The sequence below is a fragment of the Trachemys scripta genome, chromosome 14 (genome assembly GCF_013100865.1).
Source record: "Trachemys scripta elegans isolate TJP31775 chromosome 14, CAS_Tse_1.0, whole genome shotgun sequence".
In the NCBI taxonomy this organism is placed as follows: Eukaryota; Metazoa; Chordata; order Testudines; family Emydidae; genus Trachemys; species Trachemys scripta.
The window spans coordinates 6,789,971-6,813,804 of record NC_048311.1 but is presented as its reverse complement, the minus strand read 5'-3'; the positions used below and the strand labels follow the sequence as shown (position 1 = coordinate 6,813,804).

At 47.6% G+C, this 23,834-nt stretch overlaps 1 protein-coding gene across 7 annotated transcripts; it reads left to right on the top strand.

Annotated features, from left to right (window-relative positions):
* Positions 1–44: 44 nt before the first annotated feature.
* On the top strand, positions 45–23,214 carry LOC117887163 (zinc finger protein OZF-like). 7 transcript variants are annotated; one of them, XM_034789475.1, is made up of 4 exons: positions 45–236; positions 1,614–1,682; positions 7,936–8,051; positions 17,171–20,661. In XM_034789475.1, the coding sequence occupies exon 4, from the start codon at positions 17,182–17,184 to the stop codon at positions 18,715–18,717; it is 1,536 nt and encodes a 511-aa protein (XP_034645366.1). In that variant the 5' UTR covers positions 45–236; positions 1,614–1,682; positions 7,936–8,051; positions 17,171–17,181; the 3' UTR covers positions 18,718–20,661. The 7 variants fall into 7 exon arrangements, 6 of the variants coding, with proteins under 6 accessions (XP_034645366.1, XP_034645370.1, XP_034645369.1 ...); XR_004648123.1 differs by lacking the exons at positions 7,936–8,051; positions 17,171–20,661 and adding an exon at positions 22,662–23,214; XM_034789479.1 differs by lacking the exon at positions 7,936–8,051 and having other exon boundaries at positions 17,174–20,661.
* Positions 23,215–23,834: the final 620 nt, after the last annotated feature.

Here is a 23,834-nt window from a genome sequence, read left to right as displayed (position 1 = left end):
CCGCTGCTGCCCTCACTACCATCAGTATCTGCTTCCGGCAAGGGAGGCGGGCAAACGCTCCCCTGATGTGCGGTGGGAGGGGACAGCACAGCCTCTAGGCTGGATCAGCGACTCCCCTGCGGGGTGTGTGCGGGGAGAGCCCTTCCCTAGCGCCTCTCTGTGCCCAGCTCGGGGGACTTTCTCCGAGGGCTGGAACCAGCCCCTGCCGACACCAGCCACTGAGTCGGAGCCTGCAGGTGAGGGGAGAGACCCGGGGGAAAGGGCTGGGGCCGGGCAGGAAAGTGACTGCACCAACGGCCCCTCCTCGCCCCAGCTCCGCTCCGGGAGGGGCGGGGGGGATGTTACAAAGAGCTGCTGCCCTTCGGAACTTGCTGCTCTGCTGGCAGAGAGCGGGCTCATAGGACCCTCGGGGGATCTGGTCAGAGAGGGCAAATGGGGGTGTGTGGGGTGGGCACAGTCTGTGCGGGGGCAAACAGGCTGCAGGCAGGGGAAGGAGAGGGGCTGAACGGGAAAATCAGGGGCAGAAGCCAGGGTTAAGGAGGCACAGGCACAGCCAGTGGCAGAGGGGAACCCACGGGATAGGGACAGGGAAGGGATAAAAGCTCCCGCTAGGTGGGCTGAGCCCAAGGTCAGCGTTGGTTGCAAACGCGGAGGGGAGGGTCAGAGCCTGGCTTTCCACCCCCAAAACCTCACAGGATGGTGCAGTTCAGCATCCGCTTCCCAGGACTGTGTTCTTAAAGGCACAAGGCATCCCAATGCCTGGATAACGCAGCTCTTCCCTCTCTGATACCTCTTAGCATCTAGGGTTACCATACGTCCTCTTTTTCCTGGACATGTCTGGCTTTTCGGCACTCAAACCCCCGTCCGGGGGGAATTGCCAAAAAGCCGAACTTGTCTGGGAAAATGACGGCTCTGCTCCTCCCCTGACTCTTTGGCTCTGTTTAAGAGCCGGGCTGCCTGAGCGCTATGGGCTTCAGGCAGCCCCCTTGCCTCCGGACCCTGCGCCGCCGGAGCCCGGGAGGGGAAGTGCCCGGCTGGGGGCGCAGAGTCCGGAGGCCAGGGGGCTGCCCGAAGCCCAAGCGCTACCGGCTTCACGGTTTGTCGGGCAGCCCCCAGACCCTGCGCCCCCGGCTGGGCGCTTCCCCTCCCGGGCTCCAGCTGCGCTGGGGAAGTGCCGGCCTGCCGGGGGCACAGGGTCTGGGGGCTGCCCGGCAAACTGTGAAGCCGGTAGCGCTCGGGCAGCCCTTTCCGCGTGGCTGGGAGTGGGAGGGAGGAGGGAGCGGAGTTGGGGCGGGGCTGGGGGTGGGGAAGGGGCGGGGCCAGGACCCCGTGGAGGGTCCTCTTTTTTTATTTATTAGGTATGGTAACCCTAATTTACCTCCATTAACATTGTGCAGATGGATGTCATTGTGCTATTTAATTTAATTAATGTCTTCAGTTTCCTTTGATTGCCTTTGTCAATTTTTATTTTGCCTCTCAATCCAGCACCCTAGTGCTTTTTTACAAGTCACACTTGTGTGTAGAACTTGGTTCCCAAACATTTCACAGGCCAGATTTTTCAAATGTTGAAAGTACCTATTTTCTTTTGAAAATCCCACTTTTTTTGAGACCAGGGGCTGCTAACAGGGAGTTTCGCAAGGGAGTTCTCCAGGTGAAGGAGGAGCAAATACAGGACCCTTGGGGTAAGTGACTGTCTGTAGTGTGTGTTTGTTTGTGTTTGGGGGTTACTTGCTGTGTGCTGAGCTTGTGTTTGTCAGTCTGTTTGTTTGGTTGTTTGAAGGACCGTGTGCTGTGGCTGGCAGTTGGAAGCTGTGAACTTCAAAGGAAGGGCTGAAGGCTAGAAGCCTCTGGTAATTGGCTGAGCCTTAATCAGTGGGCGGGGCATTCACCCAGGCCAGGGCTTTATAAAGCAGCGCACAAGCGACCAGGGGCTGCTAACAAGGAGTTTCGCAAGGGAGTTTGGAAGGGGAGCAGGAAGGGAGCACGGGTCCCTTGCTGGTTCTATCTTATACCCTTTATTCCCCTTAAAACCTATAGCCCAAAGTACATTCAAAACTTCTTGCTTTAAACAACCCCTTCGTTAACTAGGAGAAAATGCAGGCAGAAGCCCAGCTGCAGAGTGGGGGCTATCCAGTTTATTGCACTGAGTGTAGCATGTATGATTACCTGCCCCGTGGGTGGGTGGCGTATGTGTGCATTCGGTGCAAGGAGCTCCTGGCCCTCAAAGAGCACGTACGGACTCTGGAGGCAAGGGTGGTGGAACTGGAGGAGCTAAGGGAGGCAGAGAGGTATGTTGATGAGGCTTTCCGGGACACTGTAGAATTGTCCCATCTCTGGTCAGACAGCCCCTGCGCTTTTAAGGAGGATGAAAGGCCCAGGGAAGCAGAGCAGTCAACGGGAGCAGAGGGAAACCTTCCCATAGTTGGGACCCTCCTTCCATACGGTGCTGGGGTTGCCTCTCGCACTGAGGTTACCTCTCCGGGGAAGGGAACTCCAGTTGCTAGGAAAAGGCAGGTATTAGTATTGGGACATTCGATCATTAGAAACGTAGACATCTGGGTTTGTGATGACCAGGAGAACCGTATGGTGACTTGCCTGCCTGGTGCGAAAGTTGCGGATCTCTCGAGGCATCTAGACAGACTTATGTGTAGTGCTGGGGAGGAGCTGGTGGTCGTGGTACATGTAGGTACCAGTGACATAGGGCAGGATAGGAGAGATGTCCTGGAGGCCAAATTTAGGCTGCTAGGGAAGAGACTGAAATCCAGGACCTCTATGGTGGCATTCTCAGAAATGCTCCCAGTTCCACGCGCAGGGCCAGGTAGGCAGGCAGAGCTTCAGAGTCTCAATGCGTGGATGAGACGATGGTGTAGAGAGGAGGGGTTTACATTCATTAGGAACTGGGGAAACTTCTGGAATGGGGGGAGCCTATACAGGAAGGATGGGCTCCACCTAAACCAAAGTGGAACCAGACTGCTGGCACTAAACATTAAAAAGGTTGTAGAGCAGTTTTTAAACTAGGAGATGGGGAAAAGCCGACTGCTGCAGAGGAGCATGTGGCTCTGACAGAGACTTCTCTTAGGGGAGAGTCTAATGATAGAGAATCTCCAGGTTATAGTCAGGAGCAGAGGATGGAAGAGGATAAAGTAGGGGCCAGATCAGATGATAAACATTCACATAAAAAAGAATCTGATACATCAGAAAAGGGCAGACAAATAAACAGTGACAAGTTTTTAAAGTGCTTGTACACAAATGCTAGAAGTCTAAATAATAAGATGGGTGAACTAGAGTGCCTTGTGATAAAGGAGGATATTGATATAACAGGCATCACAGAAACATGGTGGACTAAGAGCAATCAATGGGACACAATCATTCCGGGGTACAAAATATATCGGAAGGACAGAACAGGTCGTGCAGGGGCGGGAGTGGCACTATATGTGAAAGAAAATGTACAATCAAATGAAGTAAAAATCTTAAGCAAATCCGCATGTTCCATAGAATCATTATGGATAGAAATTTCATGCCCTAATAAGAATATAACATTAGGGATCTATTATCGACCACCTGACCAGGACGGTGATAGTGATGATGAAATGCTAAGGGAAATTAGAGAACTCAATAATAGTGGGGGATTTCAATTATCCCCATATTGACTGGGAACATTTCACTTCAGGACGAAATGCAGAGATAAAATTTCTCGATACTTTAAATGACTGCTTCATGGAGCAGCTGGTACGGGAACCCACAAGGGGAGAGACAACTCTAGATTTAGTCCTGAGTGGAGCGCAGGAGCTGGTCCAAGAGGTAACTATAGCAGGACTGCTTGGAAATAGTGACCATAATACAATAGCGTTCAACATCCCTGTGGTGGGAAGAGCATCTCAACAGCCCAACACTGTGGCATTTAATTTCAAAAGGGGGAACTATGCAAAAACGAGGGGGTTAGTTAAACAGAAGTTAAAAGGTACAGTGACTAAAGTGAAATCCCTGCAAGCTGCATGGGCGCTTTTTAAAGACACTATAATAGAGGCCCAACTTAAATGTATACCCCAAATTAAGAAACACAGTAAAAGAACTAAAAAAGAGCCACCATGGCTTAACAACCATGTAAAAGAAGCAGTGAGAGATAAAGACTTCCTTTAAAAAGTGGAAGTCAAATCCTAGTGAGGCAAATAGAAAGGAGCATAAACGCTGCCAAATTAAGTGCAAGAATGTAATAAGAAAAGCCGAAGAGGAGTTTGAAGAACGGCTAGCCAAAAACTCCAAAGGTAATAACAAAATGTTTTTTAAGTACATCAGAAGCAGGAAGCCTGCTAAACAACCAGTGGGGCCCTTTGATGATCGAGATACAAAAGGAGCGCTTAAAGACGATAAGGTCATTGCTGAGAAACTAAATGGATTCTTTGCTTCAGTCTTCACGGCTGAGGATGTTAGGGAGATTCCCAAACCTGAGCTGGCTTTTGTAGGTGACAAATCTGAGGAACTGTCATGGATTGAAGTGTCACGAGAGGAGGTTTTGGAATTAATTGATTAATTAACAACATTAACAAGTCACCGGGACCAGATGGCATTCACCCAAGAGTTCTGAAAGAACTCAAATGTGAAGTTGCGGAACTGTTAACTAAGGTTTGTAAACTGTCCTTTAAATCGGCTTCTGTACCCAATGACTGGAAGTTAGCTAATGTAACGTCAATATTTAAAAAGGGCTCTAGAGGTGGTCCCGGCAATTACAGACTGGTAAGTCTAACGTCTGTACCGGGCAAATTAGTCGAAACAATAGTTAAGAATAAAATTGTCCGACACATAGAAAAACAAACTGTTGAGCAATAGTCAACATGGTTTCTGTAAAGGAAAATCGTGTCTTACTAATTTATTAGAATTCTTTGAAGGGGTCAACAAACATGTGGACAAGGGGGATCCAGTGGACATAGTGTACTTAGATTTCCAGAAAGCCTTTGACAAGGTCCCTCACCAAAGGCTCTTATGTAAATTAAGCTGCCATGGGATAAAAAGGAAGGTCCTTTCATGGATTGAGAACTGGTTAAAAGACAGGGAACAAAGGGTAGGAATAAATGGTAAATTCTCAAATGGAGAGGGGTAACTAGTGGTGTTCCCCAAGGGTCAGTCCTCGGACCGATCCTATTCAACTTATTCATAAATGATCTGGAGAAAGGGGTAAACAGTGAGGTGCAAAGTTTGCAGATGATACTAAACTGCTCAAGATAGCTAAGACCAAAGCAGACTGTGAGAACTTCAAAAAGATCTCACAAAACTAAGTGATTGGGCAACAAAATGGCAAATGAAATTTAATGTGGATAAATGTCAAGTAATGCACATTGGAAAAAATAACCCCAACTACACATACAATATGATGGGGGCTAATTTAGCTACAACAAGTCAGGAAAAAGATCTTGGAGTCATCGTGGATAGTTCTCTGAAAATGTCCACGCAGTGTGCAGAGGCAGTCAAAAAAGCAAACAGGATGTTAGGAATCATTAAAAAGGGGATAGAGAATAAGACTGAGAATATATTATTGCCCTTTATATAAATCGATGGTACGCCCTCATCTCGAATACTGCGTACAGATGTGGTCTCCTCATCTCAAAAAAGATATACTGGTACTAGAAAAGGTTCAGAGAAGGGCAACTAAAATGATTAAGGGTTTGGAACGGGTCCCATATGAGGAGAGATTAAAGAGGCTAGGACTCTTCAGCTTGGAAAAGAGGAGACTAAGGGGGGATATGATAGAGGTATATAAAATCATGAGTGATGTGGAGATAGTGGATAAGGAAAAGTTATTTACTTATTCCCATAATACAAGAACTAGGGTCATCAAATGAAATTAATAGGCAGCAGGTTTAAAACAACAAAAAAAGGAATTTCTTCTTCACACAGTGCACAGTCAACTTGTGGAACTCCTTACCTGAGAAGGTTGTGAAGGGTAGGACTATAACAGAGTTTAAAAGAGAACTGGATAAATTCATGGAGGTTAAGTCCATTAATGGCTATTAGCCATGATGGGTAAGGAATGGTGTCCCCAGCCTCTGTCTGTCAGAGGATGAAGATGGATGGCAAGAGAGAGATCACTTGATCATTGCCTGTTAGGTTCACTCCCTCTGGGGCACCTGGCATTGGCCACTGTCGGTAGACAGGATACTGGGCTAGATGGACCTTTGGTCTGACCCGGTACGGCCTTTCTTATGTTCTTATGTGTCTCAATACCTTTTAAAAATCTAACCCTAAGGGCACTACTATACTATCTTTTCTGAAATCCTTCTCAAAGGTGAACTTCTGCTGTAATTCTCACTAAATATAAGTACACAATCCTGGACATATTAATAACCAGAAGTATTCAAAATCATGAGTTATATACCCAAGAAGAATGAAATGAAAATACATAAATAATTACATTTGGGATTCTTTTAACTTTCTTTTTTTGCTTCTGAGCCTTTAGGGAACACACTCTTCATACTTTTGCTGTCACCTCACCCAAAGAATTCATATACTTAAAATGGTTGTACATTCCTATAGCAGTTACTACCATTCCGGACTTCCAGTAACATGCGACTCCCCACTCCCTTTGTAATTGAAAATGTATTAAAAATCCTTTTTTCTGTAAGTAATTCCCCATCCTGTGAACACTGAAGTGCACAATTTACTCTTCAACAAATTAAATAAATGAATACATGTTGATTTTTCTACTGAATTGTGTATCCTTTTAATTACATATTTTAATTTCATAGACTTTTATGTATGCTATGTATTTTGTGATACCTTTCAATGAAATTCTTCATTCTGACAAGTTTATTTTTCTGTACTTCCCAAATTTTTTATTTTTTTATTTTTTTTGGACATGAATTATTCTGTTACTCCTTTGCTTTGGTTCCCTTTTGGAAAAACTAAAGTGCTTTGTCTCCACTATGTTTTCATGGGGAGATAGCTGATGCCTGTTAAGTATCCCAGGGTATTTGAGTCTGAATGTCTAGAGACCCCCATTTGGGTGGGTGCCATGGAAAACCATTTAAAGCCTTTTAAACTAAAGAAATTAACAGAGGCTTTCAAACCCTTCCCCCCCCCCCACCAATTTCTCTTATTCTCTTCCCTTATAAAGGGCATGTCTATGGGGTATAACACTGAGGATGTGAAGTTTATGCACATATGTTACAGAGAGAGAGGAAAAAACTAAGGAATGACGAGGTTTTGGGCAAAGCCTGGTTTGTTGGTCTAGGAGCTATAGCTTTATTAGGATCTGAATTTCAATTTGTTGCTTTAAGGTGTGAGACACCATGGAAGAGACCTTTAAAGGTAAAATTAGATGCACTACTTTTACATTTTATAGCTAGATTTGCCTGTTTTTTCCCCACAGTTCTAAGGAATGACAATTGCTTTTGGGCCAAAGCATTGTTTGTTGGTCTAGGGATATGATTCTTGCTTACAATGCAAGCAGTCTGGGGGTTAAAACCCATAGAAACCCTTGCAAAGGTTGTGTTCACTCTTGTACCTTAAATTTTTTTTACTAGGTTTTCCTGTGTCTATGGGTATTATTTTGTTGGTGGTTTCTCTTTTTATTTTTAATTCTGAAGAATGACAATTTACTTTTGGCCAAAGCATAGCCTATTGGAGCAGGAGTTATTCTGAGGAAAAAACATTGTGAGGATAAGGCATCTCAGTTTAAGCAGTGGGGAAAAGGCCTGAGAAAATGAGTCTGAAATGTGATCAGAGGGGAACATGCTGACATGAGTGTGCCAAAGCACAGAAGTGCAAATTTTGTATTGAAAACTTGTTCAATGTGTGTAACAGCGGTGATAGTGGGAAGTCCATATGAAGAACAATGGTAGATTTTTCTGCCTAATAGCTTGTGTTTAAAAGGTATACATAAATATTTCAAATACTGTTTTCAATACTTTACACTAGTTTCAATGTTCTGTGCATTAACAGACAATCCATGGACTGATCTACAATGGAAAGAGACTGTCACGGAGTCACCCGGGCGATGATCTGGAACTACTCCATATGAAGCCAGTCAGGACTCTGGGGGAGCGTGCCTCCTCTCTGTGAGCATACTGTCTCCAGGGCAAGAAGCTTACACAGCTTCGACCTTCCTGGGTCTGACCTCAGAGCATTCAGCATCCCCTTCCACACCATGCGCTTCCCGCAGCGAGTCTGCCCGGGAGGGGCTCCTGGGGAAGCCAGAGGGCCCTGCACCCCAACTCCACAGTCAGATGTGACTCTCAGCCAGCTGGTAAAACAGAAGGTTTATTAGTCGACAGGAACACAGCATAGAACAGAACTTGTTAGCACAGAAATCAGTGACTTTCAGCCAAGTCCATCTTGGGGGGAGGGGAGCCCAGAGCCAGGGCTTTGGCCCTCCCCCTGAGCTCCAAGCCAGCCGAGACTGACTCACTTCCAGCTGCCTGGCCCCTGCCCTACCCATTGCTCCTCCTTCAGCCTTTATCTCGCTTTAGGAGCCACGAGTCACCTAGTCACATCCCCCTCCTGGGTCTCGGGTTATGAAGGGGCGGCCATAGCATCTGTGCAGGCAGCTGGAGCAACCCCTGAAGAAGTCACACACCCTTATTCCCACCACCTAGTGATTGGTGCAATACACAGGGAAACTGAGGCACACACACACACAACATAACAAGGGAAAATCCCCACTTCATCACAGAGACTAATAAAGAAATAACACCTTCATTAGGAGTTTTACATGCAATAGGCCCGAGGTTTAACTCTTTAGAATGCTTTTCCCAATTACAAAAATACCTTTCTTTCTTTTCAAATGCAAAATAGAGATTTCACAATGGTAGCAAGCTGTGACAGGAGTGCCCCATCCACCACAACTCGCTACTCTTGGATCAGAGGAAGGGGAAAGGTGAGAGGTAGCAAGTTGTAGCACCCATCACAACTTGATACCACTGAGCTATAGCCTGGGGAAAGATAGAGAATGAAGAAAGGGCGGAGGTAGCAAATCGTGATGGGGATGTCCCCAGCCCTCAAAATCTGCTATCTCTGGGCTAGGGTATGGGGAAAGGCACAGGCAGCAAATTGTGATGGGGCAGCAAAAGAGAATGCCCAGGTGTTAGTAGCTTCTAGCAGTAGCAAATCATGCTGGTGGCATATTTCTATCCCCAGGGGGATCACAGGGAGTGGGTGATGGTAGCCGTAGTCACTAGAGGGGTCTGGCTATTTGCTAACTGAGGGGGGTGGGGCTGCTCTCTCTCTCTGAGGCAGCATATTGGGGCTAAACTTCTGGGTCACATGCTGATTCTGCCTCTGAGTCCATTGGCATCTGGGATCTCAGGCTCTGCTGATTGTTATGGGGGGAGGGATAAGCTCACTGGTTTGAGCATTGGCCTGCTAAACCCAGGGTTGCGAGTTCAATCCTTGAGGGGGGCCATTTAGGGATATGGGGCAAAAATCTAATTGGGGATTGGTCCTGCTTTGAGCAGGGGGTTGGACTAGATGATCTCCTGAGGTCCCTTCCAACCCTGATATTCTATGATTCTTTATCAGCTAAAGATATTTAGCTGCTCCCCTGAGCGCCTGCAGGAGCCGAGCCAGCTCCGGGAGAGCGAACGCCCCAGGCCGGGCCAGGGACCGAGTCTCCCAGCCCGAGAGGAGGGGGTGGGAGGGAGACAGGGATAGAGACTGGCAGGGGCAACAGGAGCAATCAGTGGGGAGGGAGGTTCCCGGCTCCCATCACTGCCCAGCTCCATTTCCTGCAGCACCCCGGGGCAGATTGACTTTCCTGGGACAAGGTGAGGGGCAGGGAGAGGAAAAACCACTTCCTGCCTCTGCCTATTCTCCAGGGCTCTGAGGAAGCGAAATCTGTAAAGATGACCACTCGTGATGAATCTGATAAAGTGGCTCCGTTTTTATACCCTTATGGCAGACATCACACAGGGGTCTAGACGTCTGACTGTGTATCCCCTCACCTCTTCCATACTCTGATAGGAAGGGGAGGCAAAATTGATCCCCTCCTCCCTCTCCTCTGGGAAAGGGTGTTGGGGACCAGGACATGGGTGGTCATGTCTAGTGGTCAAAGCAGGAGTCAGTCCTAATGGTCAGAGCCATGGGTCACAGCCAGGATCAGGAACCTGCAGCCAAGGGTCAGAACTGGAATCTGAGGCTGGATGCCAGAACCCAGGGTTACAGCTGAAGTCAGAAATGGGAGGTGAGGGCTAGAAGCAGTTACCTGGATTGAGGCAAGGAAAGGGCAAGGCAGGAGTAAGGCTGGGAATAAGCAGGAGCTACCACAGCCATGGGCAAATACACTGAACAGCCACAGCAGGTCTGCTAAGCCCCTCAGCCCCTGGTGGCTTGGCCCATCAGGCAGCTCAGATGGGGCCCAGCTGTGCTCATTACTGTGCCTGGGGTTCAGCTAGCGGGTCCTTGCTCCTGACCAAGGACTGGGAGGGGTATTTGATTTATCTCCTGGGCAGTTAGCTGGGTTTGTTCTGCCTTGTTTTACCCACGTTAGCAGGTGTAATATCCTTGTGGCTTCCTGCCCAGCATGACTCACCCCTGGCTGGAGCTCCCATTTTCTTTGAGTGTTCAGCTGTGATGTGGAGGTGGAGGTGGAATTGGTCCCCTCCTTTGTTTCCTCTGGAGAAGCGTTTTTTTTCCCGGGGGGTGGAGTTCTGCTGATCTTCCCAGCAGTTACTTTGGTTTGTTTCTGTGATGCAAGAACCCCAGGATGCCAGGTGGCAAGGGGGTTACAGGAATGTCCTGATTCTTGTAAGTACATTGTGTTTCACCAAAGAATGACCTGTGCAGTCTTAAATGAAAATTGGGGTCACAGTGGAAATTAATATTGTTGTGAAATATATGTACGGATCCTGCGGAAGGGTGTGTGTCTAGATCCTGAAAATATGGTTTAAAGTCTGTGTCATGGCAGAGTTGTGTGACGCAGTAGGGAGCGGGGTGGATTGACCCGGGAATGTCATCTAGTTTTACTGGGACTGTCTGCATTGGGGATGGGATAGCAGGGGATGAGCCTGTAACCTGAGCCAGGAAGGGGGTGGGGCCAGGTGACACCTTTGCCAGGGTAACTGGACAAAGGCTAGAGGAGGAGCTGGGGGGAGGGGAGAGAGCCTGCTGGAGGTTTTTTTGCTTTCAGTTTTGTGCTGGGTGGTGGAATGCAGGGAACCCCAAGGCTGCGGTCTAAGCTCCCTGCCCCCCAGAAGGACTCGACTGCGGGGTCCTGGTTGTACCTACAAGCTCTGTTTTAGACTGCGTTCCTATTGTCCAATAAACCTTCCATTTTACTGGCTGGCTGAGGCCTTGGCTACACTGGCAATTCACAGCGCTGCACTTGCTGCGCTCAGGGGTGTGAAAAAACACCCCCCCCCCCGAGTGCAGCGCTGTAAAGCGCCAGTGTAATCAGCGCCTGCAGCGCTGCACGCTCTCTCGCAGCGCTGCAAGCTATTCCCCTCGGAGAGGTGGAGTACCGGCGCACCAGGCAGAGGCTGCTACAGAACTTTTACTGGCCCAGGGTCTTTACCATTGTCCATCAATATTGCCAATCCTGTGACCCCTGTCAGAGGGTGGGGAAGGCCCGGAACAAGGGGAAAGCAGCTTTGAGACCTTTGCCCATCATAGAGGAACCTTTCCAGAAGGTGGCCATGGACATAGTGGGACCTCTCAGCAAGGTGACCCGGTTGGGAAAGAAATACATTCTGGTGGTGGTAGATTTCGCCACCCGCTACCCCGAGGCAGTGCCTTTAGCTTCCATTGAAGCAGATGCGCTCCTGACCATTTTCAGCCGAGTGGGGTTCTCCAAGGAAGTCTTGACAGACCAAGGATACAACTTCATGTCGGCCCTGCTCCGGTGCTTGTGGGAGAAATGTGGGGTCCGGCACAGCTTATCATCCCCCAGTCCAATGGGCTGGTGGAGAGGTTCAATGGAACTCAAAAGTTTTTAGCATCATCTTTAATGAACCAGCACCCGCAGGATTGGGACAAGTACTTACCTCACCTGCTGTTCGCGTACAGGGAGGTACCCCAGGAGTCTACTGGATTTTTGCCTTTCGAACTGTTATATGGAAGGAGGGTAAGGGGGCCCCTGGACCTGATGAGAGACGAATGGGAGGGGAAGGCCACTCCCGATGGAGAGTCAGTGGTGGAGTATGTCCTGATCTTCTGAGAGAGACTTGCTGAGCTCATGGGCCTGGTCAGGGAGAATTTAGCCAGACCCCAGAGGAAGCAGAAGGTCTGGTATGACCACACGGCGCAGGCCTGCGTCTATGCCACCGGGGATCAGGTGATGGTTCTCATCCCCGTGAAGAAAAACAAACTACAGGCTGCTTGGGAAGGTCCTTTCGAGGTTGTCAAGCAGCTAAATGAGGTAAACTATGTGGTGGAGCTGTCTAACCGGGCACACCACCACCGGGTGTACCATGTGAATAAGATGAAGCCATATTATGACAGGGGGAATGTGGTGTTGGCCATGTGTGGACATTGGGAGGAGCAGGGTGATGACCCTTTAGTAGACCTATTCCCTGAGACAAGTACTGGCTCCCCCTGGAAACCAGGTGGAGACAGGAAGCTGAGAAGTGCAAGGTGTGGATGGCTGAAGTATCTTACCTAGGTCACTGGGTGGGGAATGGCTGCCTAAAGCCAGAACCAGCCAAAGTAGAGGTAATCAGAGACTGGCCTGCCCCCCAAATCAAAAAACAGGTCCAAACCTTTATTGGGATCATAGAATATCAGGGTTGGAAGGGACCTCAGAGGGTCATCTAGTCCAACCCCCTGTTCAAAGTAGGACCAATCCCCAGACAGATTTTTTTCCCCAGATCCCTAAATGGCCCCCTCAAGGATTGAACTCACAACCCTGGGTTTAGCAGGCCAATGCTCAAACCACTGAGCTATCCCTCCCCCCCTGGTGGGGTACTATCAAAGATTTGTGCCCCACTTTAGCTCCATAGCCACCCCCATCACTGAGCTATGCAAGAAGGGGAAGCCAGACAAGGTGGTCTGGACCAAGGAGTGCCAGGAGGCTCTCCGGGCCCTGAAGGAGGCTCTGGTCAGTGGCCCAGTTTTGGCAAACCCAGACTTTGACAAGCCTTTTATGGTGTTCACTGACGCCTCAGACGTGGGACTGGGCGCAGTGTTAATGCAAGATGATGAAAATGCGGAGAGACACCCCATCGTGTACCTGAACAAGAAGTTGCTAGCCTGGGAGCAATACTATGTGGCCATTGAGAAGGAATGCCTGGCCATGGTGTGGGCCCTCAAGAAACTAGAGCCATATCTATTTGGGCGACACTTCACCGTGTACACCGACCACTCTCCCCTGACCTGGCTACACCAGATGAAAGGAGCCAACGCCAAGCTCCTGAGGTGGAGCCTCCTCCTGCAGGATTATTATATGGATATGGTCCATGTGAAGGGAAGTGCCAACTTGATAGCGGATGTGTTGTCCTGGAGAGGGGGTCCTGAACTTCCCCAGGTCACTGGTCAGAGTGACCCCGCTCAGTTCAGTCTCAAAGGGGGGAGAGATGTGTTGCAGTAGGGAGTGGGGTGGATTGACCGGGGAATATCATCTAGTTTTATTGGAACTGTCTGCATTGGGGATGGGATAGCAGGGGATGAGCCTGTAACCTGAGCTGGGAAGGGGGTGTGGCCAGGTGACACCTTTGCCCAGATAACTGGACAAAGGCTAGAGGAGGAGCTGGGGGGAGAGGAGAGAGCCTGCTGGAGGTTTTTTTTTTTTTTTTTTATTTCAGTTTTGTGCTGGATGGTGGAATGCAGGGAACCCCAAGGCTGCAGTCTAAGCTCCCTGCCCCCCAGAAGGACTTGACTGAGGGGTCCTGGTTGTACCTACAAGCTCTGTTTTAGACTGTGTTCCTATTGTCCAATAAACCTTCCGTTTTACTGACTGGCTGAGAGTCATGGTGAATCCCAGGAAGAGGGGTGTAGGGCACTGAGTCCCCCACATTCCGTGACAAGTTGACAAACAGGTTTTCTGTCAGATAGGAGAAGTTTAGTCACCTCTCTCTGCTGAGATGTAAATTAAGTACTGGAATCCAGTGCCATGGATACACATTTACATACAGGGCTGGCTCTGGCTTTTTTGCCGCCCCAAGCAAAAAAGACCCAAAACAAATGTTCAGGGCGGTCGGAGCGGCGAAGCAAAAAAAAAAAAAAAAAACGGGGGGGGGGGCCGGCTAGTGGGGGGGAGGGAAAGGGAGAGCGGGGAGAGAGAGAAGGGGGTCGGCCAGGCCTTCCTTCAGCCGGGGCGTTCACCACTCGGCCCCTTCCGCTGCGCTGCCTGCGGGGAGGGCTCCATGCCGCTCCCGCCTGCAGGTGAATTGAAGGTCGGTGGGGAGGGAAGGACGTGGGCTGCCAGGTTTGCTGCAGACCTGGCACCGGCTGGGGCAGGCGGAGTGTGCAGCCCGCTCCCAGCCGGGTGTTCCCCTCCTCCACGCTGCCACCTCCTAGAGGGTGGCTGACTTGGAGCACAAAGAATGAATTTTGGGGATATAAATGGAAGGCAAAGAAGACACCCTTTTATCCTGCACCTAGGAAGTAAACAGGTGGTTTGGTTACCTTCATGAAAACAGGATCTCAACCAACCTTGGTTGAAATGCTGCAGAAGACATTGGCTGAGATAAAACTTCTTTAGATAGGCGGTTACCCTGTTAAGTCTCTAGAAAGAGTGTTATGATTTTTGTTGTGTATGTCTTCAATATCCTTACTCACTGCCACTTGAACCTTGAATCTTTATTAATGAACTTATTGTGGTTTTCACTATAGATATATCTAAGCTAGATGTTGATCCTGAACTGAATCATACCAGCTAGTGTGTATGCTTTTCCTTTGGGGACAGCAACTTGGTATTTTTTTGTATGGTTTGTGGATAAGGGGTTGGACACTACAGGGGAATGCTTCAAAGGGACTTGGGGATTAAGGTGCACCTATTGTTAACCTGCAAGGCAAAGTAAAGACTGGCATCTCCAGAGGAGAGTGCATTAGTGGCTAGCAGACTGGTAGTGTCAGGGAGCTTGGGACAGATTTTCATTACCAATCTGCCTGGGCCCACTGTTGATCAGGCTGGGGCCACAGGATCTTTTGGGGAGGAGATGACGAGGCTGTGACAATGCAGTTCTGGCGGAACCCAACTGAGAGTGCCAACTCAGGACAAATTGCTCAAACAGGGCAGTTACAGCCCAAGGCTGGGGTTTTTTCCACCTCTAAGGCAAACCAAACCAGCCAGACTAAGAGGACTTCGGTCTCACCCCAGTGGCTAACAGCAAGTCTCACAAGCAATCTCCTTAGACACTCCAATTTCCCAGTATTACCACCAGTGCCACTCATTATGGGGACAAATGGCTATGGAAACCAATACCCCAGTAAAAGAAAAAGGTTCTCCTGATCGCAAAGGAACAAGCCCCAGACCCAGGTCAATATACAAATCAGATCTTACCCACAAATTACACTGTTGCCAATCCTTTAGAATCTAAAATCTAAAGGTTTATTCATAAAAGGAAAAAGATAGAGATGAGAGTTAGAATTGGTTAAATGGAATCAATTACATACAGTAATGGCAAAGTTCTTGGTTCAGGCTTGCAGCAGCAATAGAATAAACTGCAGGTTCAAATCAAGTCTCTGGAATACATCTCCCGCTGAGATGGGTCCTCAGTCCTTTGTTCAAAGCTTCAGCTTGTAGCAAAGTTCCTCCAGAGGTATGAAGCAGGATTGAAGACAAGATGGAGATGAGGCATCAGCCTTATATAGTCTTTTCCAGGTGTAAGAACACCTCTTTGTTCTTACTGTGGAAAATTACAGCAAAATGGAGTCTGGAGTCACATGGGCAAGTTCCTGCATACTTTGCTGAGTCTCAAGGCATATTTGCCTTCTCTCAATGGGTCCATTGTATAGCTGATGGTCCTTAATGGGCCATCAAGCAGGCTAGGCAGAGCTAACACCAGTTTGTCTGGGATGTCACCCAGCAGCATAGCCTAAGTTTGAAATACAGACAGTATAGAGCCAATATTCATAACTTCAACTACAAAATTGATACACACATCTAGACAGCATAATCATAACCAGTAAACCATAACCTTGTCTTAGACACCCCATTTGACCCCCTTTATACAAGATTTGTGTGCCACTACAGGACCTTGGTTGCAACAATGATCTATGTGGTCCTAGATTATATCAATAACGTCACAGAGGCACACACCAAGTGTCTAAATTTTTAAAGCTTTATTAATAAAATAATAAAAATACATCTGAGAATGCTGGGAACACTCCCATGTCACTCAGGGGAAGAAAGAAAGCATTAGATCCCCAAGCCCTAACCCACTTTCATACCCAAACATGCACTACCCAAAGCTGGCCAGGCCTGGGTATAATGTAAGAAGAGGGGAAGGGGTGGATGGGAGTTCTTGCCCTGGGCCCAGGTCGTCTGGGGGATCCGCTGTAATCTCCGAATTGCTCCAGCTCTCAGGAGGGTTTTAAGTCCTGGGTTCCTTGGGGGTGTTCCATTCCATGACCTCTGGTCCTGGTGCTCCTTGTGCCAGTCCAAACCGCTTTCTGTGGTCTCTTTCCCTTTCCCAAAACATCCCGGCTCTGGAGACTGTTTTCTTTTCTGTCTTGGCCTTCACTGGTCTCGCTGTTATCTTTGCAGCTCTGTGTTTCACTTAGTTCTTCTTTTCTCACAGCTGGTTGGAGTTTGGGGGGGTTGGACTCTCCCCCCCCCCCCCTTCTGTCTTGGCGGGTAGCAGCTGGCCTTGGGCTGGAGTTCTCTTATCTTCAACTGAGCTTGTTAATTGCAGTGTTGAGTTAACCCGTTCTCTGCTGTTTTCTTTTTCTTCACCCCCCTTTTTGGCCTCTTGTGACCTACAAAGAAACCTTCCACTCTCCACTCACACACCTTTAACCCTCCCAAAATGCTTTGCAAAGCTTGCAACAGCGTTAGCAATATACAGTGCTGATCTGTCTTCCCAGGGGACTCCCTAAGGGGAGGGGGCCATTGGGTGTGACAAGCTGACACCCAGCTAAGCACAAGAATGTCTGCATCATGCTGGATGCAGGTGGGTAACTAGATGACTTACAGTCCTAGGTACCCTAAGAACCATCAAGGTCCACCTTTGCTTTTCCTCTCTGAAGTTCCTTTTTCCCCCCAGCACAGGGAGTGACTCCTGTCTGGATTGTCTCCCTATCCCAGCAGGTGAGAGGATGGTGAGTGAGAACAAGGAGGGGAATCCTCAACAGGAAGGTCCTGAGCATGTGGAACCAGGTGAGATGATATCAGGAAGATCTGAAGAGGATGTTTCTCAGTGTGCTGAGCAGGGAGAAGCCAGTGAAAGTCAGTGCAAGCCAGAGAGGCAGCAGAGAAACCATGCAAGGGAGAACCAGTGTAAATCTACTCACAGGAGCCGAGTGGTCAAGAAAATCAAAGAAACTGTTCAACAGAGAATCCCCAGTGGAGATAGACCCCATACATGCAGTTTCTGTGGGAAAAGCTTCTGCTGGAGATCAGCCTTTATTAGTCACCAGAGAACCCACACAGGAAACAGACCCTACAAATGCAACGAGTGTGGGAGAAGCTTTAGTCAGAGCTCAACTCTCACTATTCACCAGAGAATCCACACTGGGGAGAGACCCTACACATGCAACGAGTGTGGGAAAAGCTTTAGTCGGCGTGGAAACCTTTTAGCACATCAGAGAATCCACACAGGGGAGAGACTCTACAGCTGCAATGAGTGTGGGAAAAGCTTTAGTCAGAATGCATACCTTCTATCACATCAGAGAACCCACATGAAGGAGAAACCCTACATATGCAATGAATGTGGGAAAAGCTTTAGTCATAGCTCACAGCTTCTATTGCACCAGAGAATCCACACGGGGGAGAGACCCTACATATGCAATGAATGTGGGAAAAGCTTTAGTCTGAGCTCACACCTTCTATCACACCAGAGAATCCACACGGGGGAGAGACCCAACAGATGCAACGAGTGTGGGAAAAGCTTTAGTCGGCATGGAAACCTTCTCTTACATCAGAGAACTCACACGGGGGAGAGACCTTTCAAATGCTCAACATGTGGAGAAAGCTTTGTTCAGCTCTTGAAACTTGTTAGACACCAGAGAATCCACACTGGAGAGAAACCCTATAAGTGTAATGAGTGCGGGAAAAACTTCGGTGACAGATCACACTTTAATAAACATCAGAGAGTCCACACAGGAGAAAAGCCCTTTAAGTGCTCTGAGTGTGGGAAAAGCTTTGGTTCAAGCTCAGATCTTATTATACACCAGAGAATTCACACAGGGGAGAAACCCTATAAATGCATTGAGTGTGGGAGAAGCTTTGGTCGAAGCTCAGACCTCACTAGACATCAGAGAAAACACACAGGAGAGAAGCCCTACAAATGCCCCAACTGTGGGAAAAGCTTCAGTGACAGCTCTGCCCTCACTAAACACTGGAGAATCCACAGAGGGGAGAGACCCTACAGATGCAAGGAGTGTGGGAAAAGTTTTCGTCACATCTCAAACCTTCTATTACATCACAGAACCCACACAGGAGAAAGACCCTATAATTGTCCTGACTGTGGGAAAGGCTTCAGTCGAAGCTCAAATGTTATTACTCACCAGAGAATACACACAGGGGAGAAACCCTTTAAATGCCCCGAATGTGGGAAAAACTTCAGTACACGTTCAGCCCTTACTGCACATCAGAGAATCCATAGCAGAGTGAGACCCTTATCAATGTCTTGACTGTGGGAAAAGTTTCTGTAACAGCTTAGTTCCTATAATCTCCAGGGAACCCACACAGGGAGAAACACTACAAATACAATAAGTACAGGAAAAGTTTTAGTTGAGCCTCACACATTCTATTACATCAGAGAACCTACATTGGGGAAAAAACCCTATAACTGCCCTGACTGTGGGCTAAGCTTCAATTGGAGATAAACCGGTATTACGCATCACAGAATCCACACTGGAGACAGCCTGTAAATGCTTTGAATATTAGGATCAGGCGAGGCTGGAGTGGCCATGCAATAAGGATGCACAATAGTTGTTAAAACAGAGACTGAAATCACCGTTCTAGAACAGAGCCCTGTAGGACGAGAGGCTGAGATAAGATTCCCATGCTGTGATGGGATTTGATTATTACTTCTCAAGAAGCTCTGAACACCCTCTGTTCAGCTCCTAAATTTGTTTGGTGCTAGAAAACTCTCTTATATTCTGTGACTTCTCATTTATTCTTCATAGTTTTTTAGACCTGGATCCACCAAGGGACTTCAGCGTTACGATGCTGAGTGTTGTGATACCACACTTCTAGACAATCACAGAAACAACACTGGGATCCACAAAGCCTGAGTTAGGCACCCGGGCTGTCTATAAAATGAATGGGGAGAGAGAGACATCTCAGAATGTGACTCACAAAACCAAGCATGCTAGCTGGGGAGCCACCTAAGCTAGCCAATGGGAGATGCTAAGGAGACAGAGGTGTCCTGAGTCCTGCCCTTTTCATGTACATAGGTACCTAAGTCTGGGCTCCAGGGAAGCACCTGTCTCTGCTTGTGATTCATAAACTAGGAATGATAAGTGCTCCTCTGCCGATGGGGCCCCATCCAGTTGGAGTGTTCCAAAGTCACTTAACGCTACACAAAATACCTGGGGCATAGGAAAAGAGGACAAGGACCTCTCTTATACCCTTTAGCCCAATGGTTGAGGTACTCACCCAGGAGGTTCAAGTTTCTATGCTGTTCAAATCCCTTCACCTCACCAAGCAATCTGCCACCTCCCAAGTGAGTGCCCTAGCCATAGGATATTCAGAGGTGGAGGTATTCCTCAATCTCCTTTGTTGAACCTGGTCCACTGTATAAAAGTATTCAGCTAAGAGATGGCAGATTCTATGCTATTGAATCTCCAAGAAAAGGATGGAAAGGAATTTCTTGTGATGCCTGAATGCCCCTGCTGGATGGACAAGAAACTTGCTATGACAGTTTGACCTGTCCAGTTAATGAATGACCACCTGCAATAAAAGGAAATGCCTCTCCAAAAGAAAAAGGACAATGGAAATTTGCCTAATATGTCCTTTTGGGGTAGACTGAGTCCCCCATTACAACCACATGGAGTGATTATGCATAAAAAAAGGGTTTGGGCTAGACAATCCAAGTTCCCTGTAAGCTGCATGTCGGCATGGCTGTGTAGCAACCTATTTAGCACTGTGCAAGTGCTTAGGGAACCCGCCTGGGGACCTGCCACAGATGGCGGAAGGGTGCCCCTCCCCCGGCCCCAACTCACCCTGTGGCCTGGACCTGACGTGGCCTGGACCCAGGCATGGCTAGATCGGGCCCAGGCACAGCCGGAGCGGCCTGGACCTGGCTGGGGTGGTGTGGAGTGGCCCAGACCCTGGTGCAGTCTGGGTGGCCCTCCCCGGCTTGGACTTGCTGGGGCCAGGTGAGGAGCAGCTATCCTGCAGCCCCAGCCTCAGAGCTCCCGCGGCAAGGACAGGCACCTCTTCCCCCCCCAGCCCAGGTGCTGCTGTGGGGAGAGAGCGCTGGGGGAATCCTCTTTCCCCACCGTAGCCCTGGAGCACCCTCTTACACGCCAAACGCCTCATCCCTGGCCCCACCCCAGAGCCTGCACCCCCAGCTGGAGCCCTCACAGCCCTGCATCCCAACCCTGAGCCCCCTCCCACAAGAATTCCTCGGCCCCACCCCATCACATGAATTTTGTTATGTGCACCAATATGAAGGTGACGTGTCACACATCACCTCCATATTGGTGCACATAACAAAATTCATTCCACACATGGGTGGAAAAATTAGAGGGAAAACTGCAAAAAGCTCTGTCCGGCAAAACCTACCTCCAGCAGATTGTGATCAGCATATCAACCCCTGATTCAGAGAAAGCTGGGTCATTCTACATGAGAAGTATTTGTTTAACTCTCCCTAAGAGAGCAATTTTCTTTGACTGAGAGTCCTTGGGATGCTAAACTCCAGAATCCCAATAATAAGTAGCTTGGAGGGAAAGATGTTTCCCAGAAGAAAGAATCCTAAACCAAGCTACAAAGAAGAAGACTTCACCCACAAAAATAGAAGGGACTGGGAGGGTGAGCAGAGCCACTTCATTAAAGTTCAGAAAAAATTAGGAAATCAGTGCTCATTGCTAAAATGCACAGGTACTTTCTGTGCTTGCAAGGAAGATAGACATTAGTCTTGGCGCGTGTTTTCCTAGAATACCTAATCCACTGGAGTTCAGATCTATTCCATAAAACCAGACTTTTGGACTGGTAGAAACTCTTCATTGGAAAATACCAAAGTCATATAAACCCGTGGCAGCGCTTTGAAGTGCGAGTGTGGTTGAGCGTGAGTGCTGGGAGAGAGCTCTCCCAGTGCTCCTGGTAATCCACCTCCATGAGGGGAATAGCTCTGAGCGCTGGGAGCACGGCTCAGAGCCTGTCTATACTAGCGCTTTAAAGCTCTCAGACTTGCTGCGCTCAGGGGGGGTGATTTTTCACACCCCTGAGCCAGGAAGTTAGAGTGCTATAAAATGTAAGTGTAGACAAGCCCTTAAAGTAGACTAAGGCGATGTCTACACTGCGCAGCTTACAGTGGCACAGCTGTGCTGCTAACGCCTTGCCACTGTAAGGAACCCAGTGTAGCTGCTGTTTGTCGGCAGGAGAGAGCTAAGAACACTCCCTCAACCTTCTTGATTAACTTTAATTTGAATATGTAGTGTTGTCATAGCCATGTGGGTCCCTGAATCTTAGAGAGACAAGGTGGGTGAGATAATAGCTTTTACTGGACCGACTTCGGTTGGTGAGAGAGACAAGTTTGAAAGCATTCTCAATAAAAATATTATTTCATCCACCTTGTCTCATTAAATTGAATTAACATTTGATTAATTAAACTGCTTTTTGAATGTTCACACTTGTAAACTTGCCTATTAACTCCACCAAATCAGAGTTAATCCTCTTGGCTCTGATCTGTTGTATAATAATCACATTGGGTGATTCTTGTACCACAGCTTGTACAGGGTTCATTGTAATTATTTTCCAGCTAGACACATGTCTAAACAATTCTGAATTTTCAACTGTAATAATTATATAATTGTGAATTCTTAGCTTCACTATGCTACCTTCATAAGATTGAAGTAAGAGAAATAGTAAGAGTTTTACTAGATTTTGTTGAGTTGTCATTACTTTCACTTCTCCCATCCTACCCAATTTATCTAGTTTTGTCCAAATTCATTTTTAGTTTAAAAGTTTTAGTAGCAAGTTGAATCACCGTGTGGTATACTAGTTATTATACTGAATTTATACTTGGTTATTTGATACTATTTTTTTAAGTTTAGCTGTTTAATTCTATCAATAATGCTTAGCTACTAGTTAATCTTAATTAGGATAAACAACCTGTGGATTTTTTTAGTATCCTAAATAATTAAGTGCATACCATTGTGGTTAATCCCCATAGTTTTTTGAACTTTATACTCAGTTTTATAACACTAGTCCATTTAATACTTGCTTTCTATTTTAGAATGTCATATTTAATTAGGAGGTTATTTTAAGAATGGGTAAATTGTATCACTCATTTTATTTACCATTTTTCATCTGGTGTATCTCATTTGCATAATCCTTATTGATTTGATTGGTTATTGGTTTCTTCTGCCATTTCTGATTACTTAAATAAACTCTTCTTTATTTAAAGCCAAGTACAGTGGTTTATTTTACAACAAGTGGGGAGATTTCAGCTGGTGAAGATGAGCCACCTGGGGTAGTAGAGAACATACAGGTAAGCACACAGGCTGACATGGGTGTGATGCAATGCAGTGTGGGATAGCAGTGGGGGGGGGCATAGTTAATACAAAATAGGGCTACGTGCCCACAAATCTTATATCCATAGAACTCATTCTGTGATGGACTAATATCACTTCCAATGAGGATTAATTAAAGTGGGAGAAAACATCAGATGAATGGAAACAAGAACTTTTATTTGTGAACTCAGAGCAGTTTATGCTAAAATCCAAATATTTTACTTGAACACTCTCATGTAGAAAAAAAAATGGAAAAGTTACAATCTATCAAATATGAATATCCTGTTTGTATGCATGTATCCTCTTTGTATAAAAAGTTACAAATGGTGACTATATACTTGTATTTCAAATGTGTTTGCTACTAGGGTAACACCCATGAGGTAGTTTACATCCAGTCCACATTGCGAATGAACTATTCAAGTTGATGTCCCATTAAGGAACAATTAACTCTTACAATGGATATAGAATCATAGAATATCAGGGTTGGAAGGGACCTCAGGAGGTCTCGTCCAACCCCCTACTCAAAGCAGGACCAATTCCCAACTAAATCATCCCAGCCAGGGCTTTGTCAAGCCAGGCCTTAAAAAACCTCTAAGAATGGAGATTCCACCACCTCCCTAGATAACCCATTCCAGTGCTTCACCACCCTCCTAGTGAAATAGTGTTTCCTAATATCCAAACTAGACCTCCCCCACTGCAACTTGAGACCATTGCTCCTTGTTCTGTAGTGCAGCTAGGGTGGGAGCAGGGGGAGCGGCTACTCCCACTAAGCAGGAAAATGGCGCCTTTTTAATTTTTACTCACCCAGCAGCGTTCCGGGTCTTCGGCGGCACTTTTACTCATTCGGCGGCGCTCCAGGTCTTCGGCGGCGGGTCCTTCAGCCGCTCTGGGTCCGCTCCGGGTCTTCGGCAGCACTTCCGCAGCGGGCCCTTCAGCCACTCGGGGTCTTTGGTGGTGGGTCCTTCAGCCGCTCCAAGTCAGTTGGGGGTTTTCTTTTTCTTTTTCTTTTTCTCTTTTTCCTTCATGGCAGGTGGCACCTTTTTAATGTGTTCGCTTCCCCTGCTGCT

Coding starts and splice junctions, on each gene's coding strand:
- LOC117887163 (XM_034789479.1), top strand. CDS start 17,182: ATGGTGAGTGAGAACAAGGAGGGGAATCCTCAACAGGAAGGTCCTGAG.